At 39.4% G+C, this 17538-nt stretch overlaps 1 protein-coding gene across 2 annotated transcripts in view; it reads left to right on the top strand.

Moving 5' to 3' along the window:
• The window catches only part of BAZ1A (bromodomain adjacent to zinc finger domain 1A), a 94011-nt gene extending 85004 nt beyond the window's left edge, over positions 1-9007 (top strand). The window contains exons 22-27 of one of the 2 annotated variants that reach the window (XM_004269959.4): positions 915-1162; positions 1255-1481; positions 3206-3675; positions 5340-5482; positions 7488-7575; positions 8015-9007. In XM_004269959.4, coding sequence (XP_004270007.2) covers positions 915-1162; positions 1255-1481; positions 3206-3675; positions 5340-5482; positions 7488-7575; positions 8015-8211 — 1373 coding nt within the window. In that variant the 3' untranslated portion in view covers positions 8212-9007. Of the gene's footprint in view, positions 1-914; positions 1163-1254; positions 1482-3205; positions 3676-4418; positions 5304-5339; positions 5483-7487; positions 7576-8014 lie in introns of those variants that run through there. The other variant, XM_033428358.2, reaches the window with a different exon arrangement.
• The last annotated feature ends 8531 nt before the right edge of the window (positions 9008-17538 follow it).

Genomic DNA, 17538 nt, shown 5'->3' with positions numbered 1-17538 from the left:
AAAAATTCGTGCTGAAAGTTCTTTTTAAGGGGGTATTAACATTTTTTTAATTCACCTTATTTTAAAAATAATATTTTCTTGGGTTTCCCTGGTGGCGCAGTGGTTGAGAGTCCGCCTGCCGATGCAGGGGACACGGGTTTGTGCCCCAGTCCGGGAAGATACCACATGCCGCGGAGCGGCTGGGCCCGTGAGCCATGGTCGCTGAGCCTGCGCGTCCGGAGCCTGTGCTCCGCAACGGGAGAGGCCACAACAGTGAGAGGCCCGCGTACCGCAAAAATAATAATAATAATATTTTCTTAGGTATAGAAGACAATATAGTTGGCATTTATACATAATTGATATTTTTAATAAGTTATATTGAGATATATAAAATTCACCCTTTTAAATTATACAGTTCAGTGGTTTTTAGTATATTCACAGTTGTACAGCCATCCACCACTATCTAATTTCAGAACATTTTCATTATCCCCAAAATAAACCTTAAATGTGATTTATACTTAGAGAGCAGTCCATCTTTTATCTGAAATGAGGCAGTAACATTCTTGATTCAAATGAATAGTAGCTGACTTGTAATCATATATAGCGAGCTTTCTAAATTACGTCAAGATTTGATACAAAGAACTAGATTACTAGATTGAGAACACATTGCTTAAGTTATTTTTCTCTTTTAACTATTGAAGTCCCCCAGCATTTGTTTTACGGATTTAAGTAATTCCTTATGTCATAAATAAGATGTGGCTCAGCAAATTTTCTTTAACACGAGGTTTTTGTTTTTAATGTCAACGTGGTCTTTTTGTGAAGTATTAGGAGAGAAGAACTGTGAATTCCAACCTATTTACACTACCAAGAAAATAGTTCTAGGAGCTATCTAGGGTTTGCCTAGGAAGTTTAATCACTTTCCCTTTTCATTTAAGATGCCAGTGACAGTGGGCGTTCTTATAAAACAGTCCTGGACCGTTGGAGAGAGTCCCTCCTTTCTTCTGCCAGTCTATCCCAAGTCTTTCTTCATCTCTCCACCTTGGATCGTAGTGTAATATGGTCTAAGTCTATACTAAACGCCCGTTGCAAGATATGCCGAAAGAAGGGTGATGCTGAAAACATGGTACTTTGTGATGGCTGTGATCGGGGTCATCATACCTACTGTGTTCGACCAAAGCTCAAGGTATTTTTTTCTTCTGCTGCTTCTCAGATTAGAATTGAGACACTGAGATTTTGAGTGACAGATGATTAATGATCATTCATTTGATTTATCAGACTGTGCCTGAAGGAGATTGGTTTTGTCCAGAGTGTCGGCCAAAGCAACGTTCTAGAAGACTCTCCTCTAGACAGAGACCATCCTTGGAAAGTGATGACGAGATGGAAGGTAGTATGGAAGGTGAGGATGATGAAGTTGATGATGATGATGAAGAGGGTCCAAGTGAGGAGGAAGAGTATGAGGTAGAACAAGATGAAGATGATTCTCAAGAAGAGGAAGACGTCAGGTAAGTCCTACCATGCAATAAAATGAGAGTTCGAGTCTCTAACTAGACAGTCTCTTGACTTTTCAAATGCAAATGGAATGGTTGGGGCCCATAATTTAAAAACAAAAAACTAGTGTGCAATATAGTGTCATAAAGTTCCCCTTGCTTTTTTTTTTTTTTGCGTTACGCAGGCCTCTCACTGTTGTGGCCTCTCCCGTTGCGGAGCACAGGCTCCGGACGCGCAGGCTCAGCAGCCATGGCTTACGGGCCCAGCCGCTCCGCAGCATGTGGGATCTTCCCGGACCAGGGCACGAACCTGTGTCCCCTGCATCGGCAGGCGGACTCTCAACCACTGCGCCACCAGGGAAGCCCTCCCCTTGCTTTTTATGTATTATAAACATATGAAATTATTCCCAAGGCAGTATAGTCGCTTTGTCAACTTAGCCAGATCATAAAATCAAGTGTAAGTTTGGTTAGGATGTCAATTCAGAGCCACATCGAGGTTGATATTACTTAATTTTTTGCTGAAAGCAGCAAATAAGCAGTCCAGAGGATATTCATGAGATAGAGATGAATGCAGCTCCCGATGCCTCTTTTGCTTTTCTCAAGGAGTTATACCCAAATATTGGTGATCTTGGCAGTCTACAGAGAGAGAGAGAGAAATGCCAGGAAGCACATTGTATTTTTATACTCCTACCACATCAGCACCTAGAAACAACTTCTATACTACTGTATAGCCAAGTATTCTGCAGCTTAGCAAGCTGTGTCACCCAGGCCTAATGAATGGCTTTGGTTATTCCTGCCGTGGCAGCACTGGGGCAGTCTCCCTTTATTTCTCCCTAAGACCTCCCCTTGTTTTTAACATTCGAACTCCATTCTTGTGGAATCAAGAAAATGAATGTGAAGCAGGGGCAGCCTAGAACCGACACAGTACAAAAAGGCCAGAGACTGAGGAGGATGAGTAGAGAGAGCCACCCCCTCTACTTTAAACAAGTTGTTCAATAGCTCCAACTAGCAGGAGCCATTTTCCCTGTAGCTTGTAATGGCAGTATTGTGTTAAGCATAAAGATGATAAAGAACTTGGAGAATTTTTGGAAATATTTTAAGTAAACTGGAAGTTCAGGTATGGGGGGAGATGGATATAAGGAGGCTTAATGGGGTTGTATCATTCTTGTCTACAACTTAAAAGCAATTAAAGGGTTGAATCTAGTTTTGTATCTTACAGTAAGAATCAAAAGATGGCAAAGAGATTCCTGGCTTAGTGTTGAGGAACAGTACGTTTAAGGCCTACTTTTGTGGGATCCATTGGCCAAAACTGTAGGTTACCTCAGTATCAATAGTAATGAAAAGTGACAGTCTTCTGTAGCATAAGGAGACAAAAGATTTGCATTTTAAGTTTTTCAACATGATTAAGTCCATTTATTCGGCTCTCCTGAGGATTTTATTACAGTTTATCACAACCTAGGATTTGATTTTCATGATGATGTCCTGGAGTTACCAAGAAATTATTAAACATTAAACATTCTTTGTCTTTGCATTACAAAGAAATATATGAAAGCACATTTTAGATTTCCATGAAGAGTTTGTTGATTCTAAGTTTAAAGAACTGAGTACAGGATAAGTCTCAGTAACACAAAAGTTATGTATGTAGAACTCATTGGCTGGATAGTAGAACAAGGGGGATAGAAGTAATCATATGTTCATCATTGCTCTGTACAATAATTGTTTTCTAACACTACTTATAGCCCACCAAAACGAGGAAGACCGCAAGTTAGATTACCAATTAAAACAAGAGGGAGACTTAGTTCTTCTTTCTCAAGTCGTGGCCAACGACAAGATCCTGGAAGATATACTTCAAGGAGTCAGCAGAATACACCGAAAACAACTGTTTCTTCTAAAGCTACTGGTAGAAGCCTAAGAAAGATAAAATCTGCTCCTCCTACAGAAACTAAATCTTTAAGAATTGCCAGTCGTTCTACTCGCCAGAGTCATGGCCCACTGCAAGCAGATGTATTCATGGAACTACTTAGTCCTCGTAGAAAACGCAGAGGCAGGAAAAGTGCTAATAATACACCAGAAAATAGTCCCAGCTTCCCTAACTTCAGAGTCATTGCCACAAAGTCAAGTGAGCGGTCAAGATCTCTAAATGTTGCTTCAAAACTTTCTCTCCAAGATAGTGAATCCAAGAGAAGAGGCAGGAAAAGACAATCTACAGGTATGAAGAAGTCTAATTTAAGCTATTCTTACCTAAGAAAATTGAGTAATTTGGAAAGATTGAATGTTGAGATACTTTGTATCATTTTTGAAAGGCTGTCCACTATACAGAGTTATTAGGGAGCAACCTGACCTGAAGCATAATGTTCAAGGAAGGGGCAGGTATTTGGAATAAAGGTAAACTACAGTACTAGTGTTTCTACTAGTGTAGTAGGGTAGTTGTAAGAAATTTGCAAACAGTGTTCTGTGTTTAATGGAGAGATTTGGCCAATACTTGAACAGCCTCAGTATACCACATTATAATACGTTTCATTCTCTTCCACCTTTGCTTCCTTCAAAACACATGTACTCATCATCACCTAGACAAGCTACATTAGGTAATTTGATAAGGTTCCCACCTGACATACTGAATTTCGGGGCAGGGAGAGTTGGGAACAGTAATATTGTTAGGGAGTGATCACCAGCTGTCTTTTTGATTCTGGTAATTGTTGTTTTAATATTTATATATATATTATATAAATTGTTTATATATTACATATATTTATATTACATAAGTTGTTGGTAATATTTATCCATGTAATAATCTCTTTACCCATTTATCTCTAATCCTATCCTCTTTTTTCTTTAATGTCAGTAGTAGTAAAATTTTGATATTTCAAAAATGAAGTTAAACATAAAAAATGCTACTACTGTTCTTTGAAGAATTTTAGATAGCTTGTATTGCATTATTCAAGCCCATGACAGGATTAAGGAATTCACTGGTGGAAGAATGGAACATGATGCAGTCGCCAGGTCGTCAGGTTTGGCAGTGGGGTGGGGGTAGTATCAGGTAACTTTGCACCGAGATCTAATTTAGCTTTTCCTATCCCCTTATGTGTTTTGCTCTTCCCCAATCCTGAACCCCAAGCTATTTGGAAAATAGTACACCTGAAGCATTTTTGTTTTAAGAAAGAAAAAAAAAACTGCTGAAGAAAATGTTGTTGTTTTTAATTGATTTGTGAACTTACTAACCTGATTCTAAGGACAAATAAAGGGGGAAATGTGTGGATTAACATTTAAGCAGAGAATTTAAACACCTAGATCTACATATGGACTATACTACTATTTTCTACTAATTCATTCACCTTAGATCTCATTATATACCTTATGTTTTATGAGAAAGCATTTTGCTTTAAGAAAATTCTCCATATAAAATTAGATTTATAAGAATAATTTTTATTTCATCATTGAGAAATATTTTCTATTTTGCAAGGTAATTTATAAAGAGGCCAAGTTTCTAAATCTAAAGAGGTTATTTTCCTAAGGTTGTATTTCAGGAAATACCAGAGGATTTCATTTTACTGTAGTTAAAAACATATTTTTAATAAAATGGAGTAATAACCCACAAACTTTGTGTTCTAGAATTTCCTTTTGTATTACACTCTTTTTACAATCTGTTCCCAATGAGTGTTTATTTCAATTGGAAATTTTTAAGACCGAAAGGAAATAACGAATACTTGGTCCAGATTTACCTATCTCTCAGAATGTAAGTCAGTTTAACATCTCAGTGTGTAGAGTGTAGATTTTCTGTTTGAATTTAGTTTGTATTTATATGTCCTGATTAGCTTATGGTGATCAAATATTTTGTTTTGTCATCACCTAAAGTTAACATAATTATTTATTCAGAATCATCTCCTGTGACACCTAACCGAAGGAGTTCAGGTCGACAGGGAGGAGTTCATGAACTGTCCGCTTTTGAACAACTTGTTGTGGAATTGGTACGGCATGATGACAGCTGGCCTTTTTTGAAACTCGTTTCTAAAATCCAGGTAATACTACTAGACTTTATAAAATGTATTCATGTGTATTATCTGATTTAGTCTGCATGGCAACTTTAAGGTAGTCAAAATACTTGTTTAGTCACTGTCTACTTAAAAAACAAAACAAATCTTGGAACGTTTGTTCCTATATTGAAAAAAATGGAGCTAGCATAGTCTCCTCAGTCCCTTCTAGTCCTGTGACTGATTCTTTTTTTTTTAATTAATTAATTTATTTATTTATCTTTGGCTGCGTTGAGTCTTCATTGCTGCATGTGGGCTCTCTAGTTACGTCGAGAGGGGGCCACTCTTTGTTGTGGTGCACGGGCTTCTCATTGCGGTGACTTCTCTCATTGCGGAGCATGGGCTCTAGGCACGCTGGCTTCAGTAGTTGTGGCACGTGGGCTCAGTGGTTGTGGTTCGCGGGCCCTAGAGCGCAGGCTCAGTAGTTGTGGTGCACGGGCTTAGTTGCTCCACGGCATGTGGGATCTTCCCAGACCAGGGCTTGAACCCATGTCCCCTGCATTGGCAGGTGGATTCTTAACCACTGCACCACCAGGGAAGCCCCTGTGACTGATTCTTATAAATGATGACCATGTGTTGAAATAACCTCACTTTTTATTCTGTGTAATGAATATGAATAGAGTTGATTCAACTGAGTACCATTATTGGCATTTCTATTATGTAAAACAGTGTTTCTTAAACTTTAGCGTACACCACAATCAATGGAGGGCTTGTTAAAACACAGCTGACTGGGCCCCACCCCAGTCTGTTTCACTAGGTCTGGGATGATGCCCAGCCATTTGCATTACTGACAAGTCCCCAAATGATGCTGATGGTGCTGGTCCAAGGACAGCATTTTGAGAAACACTGATGTAAAAGATGGGTACTCTTGAGTAACAGAGATAGCCTAACCTAACTAAGGGGTTTGAGCTGTTATTTTTATATAGGTATGACGGAGTATGATGTGCCATAGCAGAGGTAGGACAGTGTTAGTTATACTAGAAGTTTAATGGTCTTTCAGAAGTAGAGAAGAGAAGGAATTGATTTGAGCATTTCAGGGGGAAGGAATAGCAGGAATTAGAAAGTTTTTTTATGGAAGAACTATTTGATTTGGTCACTGAAGAAAGATGGAATTTCAACAGTGAGAAATGGAATGAGGGCATTTTAGGAAGAGGGAACAAGTTAAGACCTAGAAATGAGAATATGGGAATGATGGATGGTTTGAATGGAGCAGAGGGTGTGTTAGAGGGGCTCAGACACAACTAGATTGTAAAGGGCCTCACTTGTCAGTATCAGGTGAAGGTTTCTGAATGAAAAAGTGACATCATCAAAATTCTACTTTGAGAATTCTAGAACCAGAATATGAAAGATTAATTAACATTGAATAGTGTCTTATAAAAATTAACTCTCTGGGACTTCCCTGGCGGTCCAGTGGTTAAGAATCCACCTTCCAACACAGGGGACACAGGTTCCATCCCTGGACGGGGAACTAAGATCCCACATGCCACGGGGCAACTAAGCCCACGTGGGGCAACTAGAGGGAAGCCCACGCGCCGCAACTAAGACTCGACGCTGCCAAAACTAAATAAATATTTAACAACAACAAAAAAATTAACTCTCAGTTGAACTGTAACTTATTTTTCCTGAGTAGTTTTGTGCTGAATTAAGTTTTGTTACATGTATTTTATTCTTTATTACAAATGCAGTCATGGTCATTACAGAAATTTCTTTATAAATACATTTAGGTATCTATATAGAGAGAGTCAGAGAAAGGAAGAGAACACACAAGCAAACTCATAATCTGTTTTTTCACAATACATTGTTAACATTTTTTATAGTATCAAATAAGCTTTTACAACATTACAATGACTGAAATGTATTATGTAATTTTAATGGAATAATAGTATTCAGAAGTTAATATTCAGTTGCTTTTAAGGGCAAAACTTGCATGTATTTGACTACTTATCTTCAATAAATTTTCTATAGGAGAGATAATACTTGAATTATTTTACAGGTCCCAGACTATTATGACATCATCAAAAAGCCCATTGCCTTAAATATAATTCGTGAAAAAGTGAACAAATGTGAATATAAACTAGCATGTGAGTAATTTATGTTTTTTTCTGATAATTATTTTCCTTTAAGGAGGTAAAGGCTGTTTTTCTTTTTATTTAAATGATGTATATTAATGTAATTGTGTAGATGGCATCCCAAGAAATCCCTAAAATGCCATGTATGCATATATGGAAATGAAAGATGGATGGGGATTGAATGAGTTAAAGATATTTTATAGAATCTCATCTTAATAGATGTTCTTTTTAGTTATATAAAATACCTCTAAATAATTGTATAATTTCAATAAAACCATTTTATAAAGTATTTATAAACAATTTTAAGCTTCAGTTCTGCCAGCTTGTTTCAGAGTCTTCAATTTCTAAAGAAAAATGTGGACTTCTGTTTTCTTAATGACATTTCCAGATATACAAAGATTGTATTTATAATTTACTTTCATTCTTATCTCATTTGGTTTTTTCATTCTAGCTGAGTTTATCGATGATATTGAGTTAATGTTTTCGAACTGCTTTGAGTACAACCCTCGTAACACAAGTGAAGCAAAAGCTGGAACTAGGCTGCAAGCATTTTTTCATATTCAGGCTCAAAAACTTGGACTCACCGTCACACCTGGGAACGTGGATCAAGTTAGCACACCACCAGTTGCAAAAAAGTCACGAATCTGATTCTGTCTTTCTAAAGGATATATTTGAAGAAAACAAATTGTTCATGAAAATGGAACATTAAATCATGCTCTAAAGCAGACATATATGTATAAAGCAATAACAACTGATTGACCACATTGAAGTGTGGCCTGCACTATATTCTCAACTTTAATATTAAGCACTCAGGAGAATGTAGGAAAGATTTCCTTTGCTACAGTTTTGTTCAGTATCTAATAAATTGGATAGATGTATTGGCTGCAGTACTGGTTTACAGAGTTTTTTGTGCATTTTGAGATCATTCATGTGTCCCAGTATCTCAAAAAATATTTTTTCACCCATGATTTATTTTGTCATTGACTTTTTTTTAGAAGTGTGGTATTAAGGGAGATTTATCTACACAGATAAATCTTCCATAATAGCACAGTTTAGAAAAAAGTGTATACGTCTAAGAATTGTTTAAGAAGCAGATTCTTTCAACACTATACATGAATGAATCCAGCTTTATTCCTTGAAGTGCTGTACCAGTGCTGGCTGGAGGTATTGAGTCTGAGTTTATTAACTAGATATTTATTTAGCATTCAAAGTAATTTGTGAATTTGTTTTGTATTTATAAAATTTGTACCTGGAAAATGTTCTTTAATTTTTTAAACATTTTATTGTGTTTTTGTTTTATTTCTCTAACTTCCTTAATGATCAATCAATAAAAGGTAACACCCTCCCTTTTCCCTGGCAGTTCTTTCAGTTTTACAGAACTGTATTTTCAGTTTCTATGTACAACTTAAGTGTACAAATAAAATGATACTTTTTTTAAAAAATATTTTTCAAATATTCTGAATTTCTGGAATTTTTTACAAATGAGAATTGGACTTCTACATGTGATAAATAGACCATAGGAACCAATGTTTTATTGTACCTGAGTCTCTATAGCAGTGATTTGCATCTTTTTCTACCCAAACCCTTGAGGAGTAAGATACCTCCCATCAGTAACAGTAACATTCTATGGCAGGGATTCTCATTAAAAAGAGAAAAGAAAGTTTGGAATATGCCCACAACCCTGAAAATTTTTTAAAAATAAAATAAATGCTATTTCCTAGGTATGGAAAACATAGGGGCCTCAGTTTTGGAGGAGTAGCTGTTCCTTTTTAGGATGCAGAAGGAAGTCACGTATCCTCTGTAGGGCTTTTGGGGAGTCAGGAGACAGAACCGTCCCTCAATTTTCTCATCTAAAATCCTGAGGATTTTAAAGAGGTTCATTTGGGGACTTCCTGGTGGTGCAGTGATTAAGGATCCGCCTGCCAATGCAGGGGACACGGGTTCGAGCCCTGGTCCGGGAAGATCCCACATGCCACGGAGCAACTAAGCCCGTGCGCCACAACTACTGAGCCTGTGCTCTAGAGCCCGCGAGCCACAACTACTGAGCCCTCATGCCACAACTACTGAAGCCCACGTGCCTAGAGCCCGTGCTGTGCAACAAGAGAAGCCACCGCAATGAGAAGCCCGTGCACTGCAACAAAGAGTAGCCCCCACTCACCGCAACTAGAGAAAGCCTGTGTGCAGCAACGAAGACCCAACGCAGCCAAAAATAAATAATTAATTAATTAACTAGGTTCATTTGTTTGGGAAGTTATCCCTCTTTGCTTTCATTTCTTTTTCATATACTCTGAGATGATCAATTCCCTGGCTTCTTTACATGAATATGTTCATATCTGTAACCGTTGGTAAATTTGTAATAATTTCATATGCCAATAACCAAATTTCTTAGAAAGTTTTACTTAATAGCATTTAAGGGAATTCCCTCGTGGTCCAGTGGTTAGGACTCCGTGCTTCCACTGCAGGGGGCACAGGTTCGATACCTGGTCAGCGAACTAGGATCCCATAAGCCATAAGCCACAAGCCATGTGGCCAAAAAGAAAAAAAAAAGCACTTAAATATTCAAAAGAGAATTCTAAAATATAATTACATTTTAATAGTAAATTATCTGATTCCTTAATATTCTTCACTCTTTAATAACAAGTAACTTTTATATTTGTTTTTCTTCTAAGACAAACATAAAAGGGGGTAATTTCTGATTAACTGATTGTTGAATTATTCAGTCTGAAAGTCAGTCTTAAAACATGCAGTTTATCTTATATGTTGCCTTTCTCAGACTCAGTTAAAATAGAACATTGCTTTTTTGGGGAGAAGGGGGGCACACAGCTTGCAGAATCTCAGTTCCCCGACCAGGGATTGAGCCCGGGCCATGAATCTGGTGGCCCAGAATCCTAACCACTAGGCCACCAGGGAACTCCCAGGACATTGCCTTTTAACCTCCCAGCCAGATTGTCTTATATACAAAAAGCAGCATTTATTCCCATACATATCTGCAGTAATTGAAATTTTACAGAGCAACAAGGTTAACACACGAGGATGTATGGTAATGGCTGAGAATGTCAAATTGCCATGATCAAGAAAGCAGTCAGCATTATTTGACTTCTGTTTTGCTTTTACATTTTTATTCAAGGAGAGAGGACTGCATAATGGAACAAGTAGACCAGAAACATGATTGAGAAAACTTAAGACAGTGAAGGAGACATTTCAGTCAGTTGGGTATCTCTTACTGAGTTCAGATGAATTATATTTCTAACAGCACTTGATTTGTAATTGCAAGAGAGTGCCAGAAGGGAAAGGAATTAACACATCCTGCTACATACCAAGCCCATTAATATAAAAGTTTTTATCCTTTGTATCTAATAACTATGGGAAATGCTTTTTATGTTAAATAAGGCAAGGACTTCCCTGGTGGCGCAGTGGTTAAGAATCCGCCTGCCAATGCAGGGGACACTGGTTCGAGCCCTGGTCTGGGAAGATCCCACATGCCGCGGAGCAACTAAGCCTGTGTGCCACAGCTACTGAACCTACGCTCTAGAGCCTGTGAGCCACAACTACTGAGCCCTCATGCTACAACTACTGAAGCCCGTGCGCCTAGAGCCCATGCTCTGCAACGATAGATGCCACCGCAATGAGAAGCACGCCAACCACAACAAAGAGTAGCCCCCGCTCGCCGCAACTAGAGAAAAGCCCATGCTCAGCAACAAAGACCCAACGCAGCCAAAAACAAAGAAATTTATTTTAAAAATAATAATAATAAATAAATAAGGCAATTGGTTTTGTTATTATTGTTGTTATTCTCTCCATTTTTCAAATGAGGTTTAGACTCAGATGGATTTTGTTTTTCTAAGTACTTGCCTGAGATCACAGAGTAAATGATACCAGGCTGTCAACATTCCATCTTTCTGGTACACTAGGGTGCCTCCAAGATGAGAAATATGCAGGTTTATCTTTGTGAACACTGTAAGAGGGTGGACAAAAGGGAAAATAGAGAATGTATATGTACGTTTATTCATGTCAGATAATAATCTACATTGCATTTTTTGGAGCAATATTCATTGTAAACACATGATTCTTTTCTTTTTTTATTTGTAGTTCTCAGGATCTCTGTCCTAATGTTCTTTATTCATGTGCTGAAGGGTGCATTTGTATTGTAAAAGCTGCAGTCTTCTGAACTTTGGATTTAGTTACCATGTATATTTGGCTACAGGGTCCTTATTAATATTTAAGCATGTGCAGAAACGTGTGAGAAGCAGAAATTTAATACCTATGCCAAGCTTTGAAGGTAGCAGTTCTTGCAATATCATTCAGTCTCTTATTTGTTTGCTATTTTTTTCCAGTGTTAGAATATTTTAAAACTTTAGACCTTTTCTTGAGAGGAGGTATGGTGAGTTACACACGTGGGTAAGTTGTTTGATTTCAGAAAAATGGGCAGAATGCTTAGGTTAATTTCACTAACAAGAGGAAGATTGTACTTAAGCTACAAATTCCACATTAGCCTTTATACTCACTGTTGAAGAGAACTTGTAGTATTAAGTAAAGATATCAAAGCAAACCTCTGGAAAAAATATGCAGGAACATCAGTGTATAAGTAATTTAATGGTATATAAATGACTGAGCAACCCTTTATAATCTTTCCATTCATTCTTTTTCTCAGTTAAAGTTTTATCTTGGGAACCAGTAACTCTTCCTATCAAAGAAATTTGAGGAAATACATTCAGAGTATTGATGGACAGATCTCTGTGTAAAATTTAAGGTTGTGATTTAAGCCTTTGATTTGGTCAATATTAGAGGTGTATTTTTTTCCCCAGTAAAATGAAAAATTTACTTCTTCTAGATATAAAATTAATTAATGGTCATTGTCCAAAAAATAGAAAACAATAAATGTATAAGAAATAAACTTGATGTAGAATTTTTCAGATTATTTTCTTCAGCAAAAATGGGATCGTGGTATACAAATTATATTTTAAGCAGTTTTTTTCACTTAGTGGAATACATTGTGATACTATATTCATCTGTGTGCTGTCTGGTATTCCACTGTGTCTAGGACTCACCTCATTTGGAACCGTTCTCTCAGATACCCCAGTTCTGCATTTACTTAAACAGCTAGTCATTTTCATGTATATAACTGCTTCTGTAATCCGATCATTAAAAATGATCTAATGATCAGAAGAGTGAAAACCTAAAAATTGGATAATGGGGTGGTGTAGCATTTCTACAACTAATAGACATTTAATCTTAAATATTTTCCTGCCTTGGCTTCTTGTGGTATGTATTCTTTTGCCTGATCCCATGCACTTTTCACTGTTCAGTCCCCACAGTCCTCTAGGACAGGGCTTAGCAAACTTTCTACAAGATAGGAAATATTTAAGGCTTTGACAGCCATCTACCTGTGACATAACTATTCAACTCTGCCATTGTAGCACAAAAGTAGCCAGAGATATACATAAATTAATGTGCTCCTGTATGACAGTAAAACTTTATTTGCAAAAACAAGTGGTGGGGGCTTCCCCGGTGGCGCAGTGGTTGGGAGTCTGCCTGCCAATGCAGGGGACACGGGTCCGTACCCTGGTCCGGGAGGATCCCACATGCCGCGGAGCGGCTGGGCCCGTGAGCCATGGCCGCTGGGAGAGGCCACAGCAGTGAGAGGCCCGTGTAAAGGAAAAAAAAAAAAGTGGTGGGCCAGATTTGGCCTGCAGGCTGTAGTTTGCTGATCCCTGATCTGGAATGAATAATAATACATAGAGATAATTTAAACAAAGGTGTTTGACAAATAGGAAGAACTCCTAATTGCTTTCACTGGTCCTTGCTCTGGCCACTCCTTAAAAGTCGAGATTGACCTGTACTCTCTTCCTTGGTTGTCTTTCAGTCTAGCTCTATATGTGTAATCCCTGAGCAATCGCATACAGTCCCACAGTGAAACCTAGCAACTACCCTATGCTGGTCCTCTGCTTCCACCCATGGAGGAGGAATTGGTGCAGGATTTGACCTCCTGCTGTAAACAACTAGAAAACTAAAAATGTATCAACAAACTTTTCATACATTGGATAATAGGAAGTGTAGGAGTGTTGCAGGAATGGGGACCCCTTTCAGGACCCTAGAGTGGGCTCTTGTCTAACACTTGGAAATGAATTGTCCAAGGAGACACACGTGCTGACAAAGCAAGAGACTTTATTGGGAAACAGCGCCCCGGGGGAAAGAGCACCAGGGTAAGGGAACCCAGGAGGACTGCTCTGCCACGTGGCTCACAGTCTCAGGTTTTACGGTAATGGGGTTAGTTTCCGGGTTGTCTCTGGCCAGTCACTCTGACTCGGGGTCCTTCCTGGTGGTGTGCATCACTCAGCCAAGATGGATTCCAGCGAGAAGGATTCTGGGAGGTTGATAGGACATATAGACTGGAGTCAACTCTCTCCTTTGACCTTTCCTGAATTCTTCCTGTTGGTGGTCGCTTGTTAGTTCCACGTTCCTTACCAGGACCTCCTGTTGTAAGATAACTCATGCGAGTGGTTAGTATCTTGCCTGGCCAGGGAGGGTGGTTTCTGTCAGTGGTTCCCCTAACAGGACTGTTATGTCTGCAAGATCTCCCTATTACTAGAGCAATCTTCCTAAATAACAACACTAAGCAACTCAATTTCTTATTTACAAATTTCCTTTCCCCATTACCTGCAGTGGGATTAGCTGGGCCTGCACAATCTGTCCCCATTCTGTCAGCCTCATCTTTCACTTCCCACCACACCATCTATGTATTGGTTCCTGTCAAACTGGACTCCATTGTCTCTCAGGTATTAGGACTCTTCTAAGCTCCATCCTTTTCACTTGCTGTATCTTCCACCTGAAAGGTCTTTTGACTACCACTTCACCAGGAGGAAACAGATAACCTAAAAACTTGTTCAAAACACCCAGAACAGAGTTTCTGTTTGGATGATGAAAAGTTCTACAAATGGATAGTCGTGATGGTTGCATGATAGTATGACTTAATGCCACTGAATTGTATATTTAGAAATGGTTAAAATGGAAAGTTTTATGTTGTGTATATTTTACAATAAATTTTTTAAATACCCAGAAATGCTAACTAAAACACAGCAAGCATCTGTTTAAATTCATACCTGAGTTCACAAGAGAGTGGTTGAAAAAACATTCTGGCAGTGACATGAGCTGAAGCTGTAGCTGTACTGGGGTGAATGGGCAGCAGCTCAAGGAGAGTTGATGGGCTAGGGGCTTGGGTTATAAAACTTACATGCAGATAATCCCTGGGGCTCATTCAAATCAGAGCTGGACTGAAAATGCATATAAAGCCAAAACCCTCATAGGATTACACCTTTATTAAAAATGTGAACTGGAAAAAAATCTGCCAATATGTGGTCCAAAAACCTATAAGAAGAAAAGCCAACCTGAAAAAGTGATCTTTAGGGACTTCCCTGGTGGTCCAGTGGTTAAGACTCCGTGCTTCCATTGCAGGGGGCTCAGGTTCCATCCCTGATTGGGGAACTAAGATCCCACAGGCCGTGCGGCCAAAAAATTAAAAAATTTTTTTAAAAATGTAGAGGGCTTCCCTGGTGGCGCAGTGGTTGAGAGTCCGCCTGCCGATGCAGGGGACACAGGTTCGTGCCCCGGTTTGGGAGGATCCCACGTGCCGCGGAGCGGCTGGGCCTATGAGCCATGGCCGCTGAGCCTGCGCGTCCGGAGCCTGTTCTCCGCAACGGGAGAGGCCACAATAGTGAGAGGCCCGCGTACAGCAAAAAAAAAAAAAAAAAAAAAAAAAAATGTAGAAAGTAATCTTTTAGGCAGACTTCCACTTCCGGGATGATAAAGTTGGCATCCTTTCCCCCAATCCTCCCTCTCAGTAGAACTAAAAACCCTGGACATTATATATAAAGCAAACTTAAAACTGAAAGGTGGAGATGAAGGCAGACTGACTAGGGACCTTGGGATTTGAGGAAAAACACAGTGATGAGTTTCATTGGTTGTTTTTTTTTTTTACACAAATGTTATGTTTTTTTAGAATTTATTTATTTTTAATTTATTTATTCATTTATTTATTTTTTGGCTGCGTTGGGTCTTCATTGCTGCGCACGGCCTTTCTCTAGTGGAGGTGAGCAGGGGCTACTCTTCGTTGCGGTGCGCAGGCTTCTCATTGCAGTGGCTTCTCTTGTTTAGAACACAGGCTCTAGGTGCACAGGCTTCATTAGTTGTGGCACGCAGGCTTCAGTAGTTGTGGCTCGCGGACTCTAGAGCGCAGGCTCAGTACTTGCGGCGCACGGGCTCAGTTGCTCCACGGCATGTGGGATCTTCCCAGACCAGGGCTCGAACCCGTGTCCCCTGCATTGGCAGGCGGATTCTTAACCACTGCACCACCAGGCAAGTCCCCTGGGTTTCCTTTTTGACTCATGAATGTATCCAGACAGTGCGGAAGAAGCCAGCAATCGGAAATTCCAGATGGCGTGAACAAAAAAGCCAGCCTCAACCAAATCCTTCTCTAGCCAAAGGATCAGGAAAGAGCAACCTAACAAGACAAAGCACGCAAACAATAATCACTCTATTCCAGCTGCAGAAGAAACTGGCCTTAACCCCAACCACACCAGCAAAGACAAAGTGGGGAGCCTAGACCTCCACCCTCAGAAGGATAAAATGGAGTGCCCAATACCGCCCACTGAAGTGGTGTCGCAGAAGACCAAGTAGAGATCCTGGACGTTCATCCCTACCAGCCAGTGATGAGGTAACCCTCTCTCCCCACACAGTGTCAGTGGAGACCAGGTGAGGGGGCAGACTTCACGCAGCACTAATGAGGAGCACCCCCTTTCTGGTGTCAACACGAGCTGAGTGGAAAACTGACTTCTGCCTGCATCTGGCAGTCACAAGGTTCAGCCCCAGCTTCTCCTGTCAGTGGGGTCAGAGAAAGCCAGCTCCTGACGAATGGTTTAAATAAGATCCAGAGTCTCATAATGCAAAAATGCCCATGATGCAATCAAAAAGTATTCATACCAAGAGCCAGGAAGAGCTCAAACTGAAGGAGAAAAAAAAATGGCAACACCAAGGTAACCTGTTAGAATTATTTGACGGAGATTTTAAAGCAGTCATGATAAAAATGCTTCATAAGTAATTATAAACACACTTGAAACAGATGGAAAAATAGAAAGTTTCAGTGTACTAGATTTCTACTGATATTGTAACAAATTACCACCAATTAATTTAGCAGCTTAGACAATGCAAATTTAGTTCTAGAAGTCTGACAGGAGTCTCACTGGGCTAAAATAAAGTTTCCAAAGGGCTGCTTTCCTTTCTGGAGGCTCTGAAGGCTCTGTTTGCATGAGGTCACCCACATTCCTTGGCTCATGGCCCCGTCCTCCGTTTTCAAAGCTACCAACATTACATTTCTCTGTGTCTTTCTTCATTGTCACATCTTCCTTGACCACTGCCAGCAAAGGTTCTCGGATTTTAAGGACCCATGTAATTAGATTACACCCACCCAGACAATTTAGGATAATTCCCCCATTCAAAGTCCTTAGATTAATCACATTTTTAAGTCTCTTTTGCCATGTAAGTAACATATTCACAGGGATTCCAGGGATTAGGACATGGACATTTTTGGAGAACTATTATCCCAAGTATACAAAGAACTCTTTAAAACAAAACAATAGGAAAATGAACAACCCAATTTAAAGATGGACTAAAGACCTTAAGACAACAAAGAAGATATATAGATGGTAGATGAGCATATAAAGAGATGCCCCACATCATATATCAGGGAAATGCATATTGAATGATGAGACACCACTATAGACCTATTAGAATGGCCACAGTCTAGAGCAAGGACAACACCAAATGCTGGGGAGGATATGGAGTAACAGGAACCCTCATTCATTGCTGGTGGGAATGCAAAATGGTACAGCCACCTTGGAAGACAGTTTGGCAGTTTCCTACAAAACATATCCAGCAACTACACTCCTTGTTACTTACCCAAAGAAATTGAAAACTTAAAAC

This window comes from Orcinus orca, chromosome 2 (assembly GCF_937001465.1).
Source record: "Orcinus orca chromosome 2, mOrcOrc1.1, whole genome shotgun sequence".
In the NCBI taxonomy this organism is placed as follows: Eukaryota; Metazoa; Chordata; class Mammalia; order Artiodactyla; family Delphinidae; genus Orcinus; species Orcinus orca.
The sequence above is the reverse complement of the archived record's forward strand: the minus strand, read 5'-3'. Positions and strand labels throughout refer to the sequence as shown.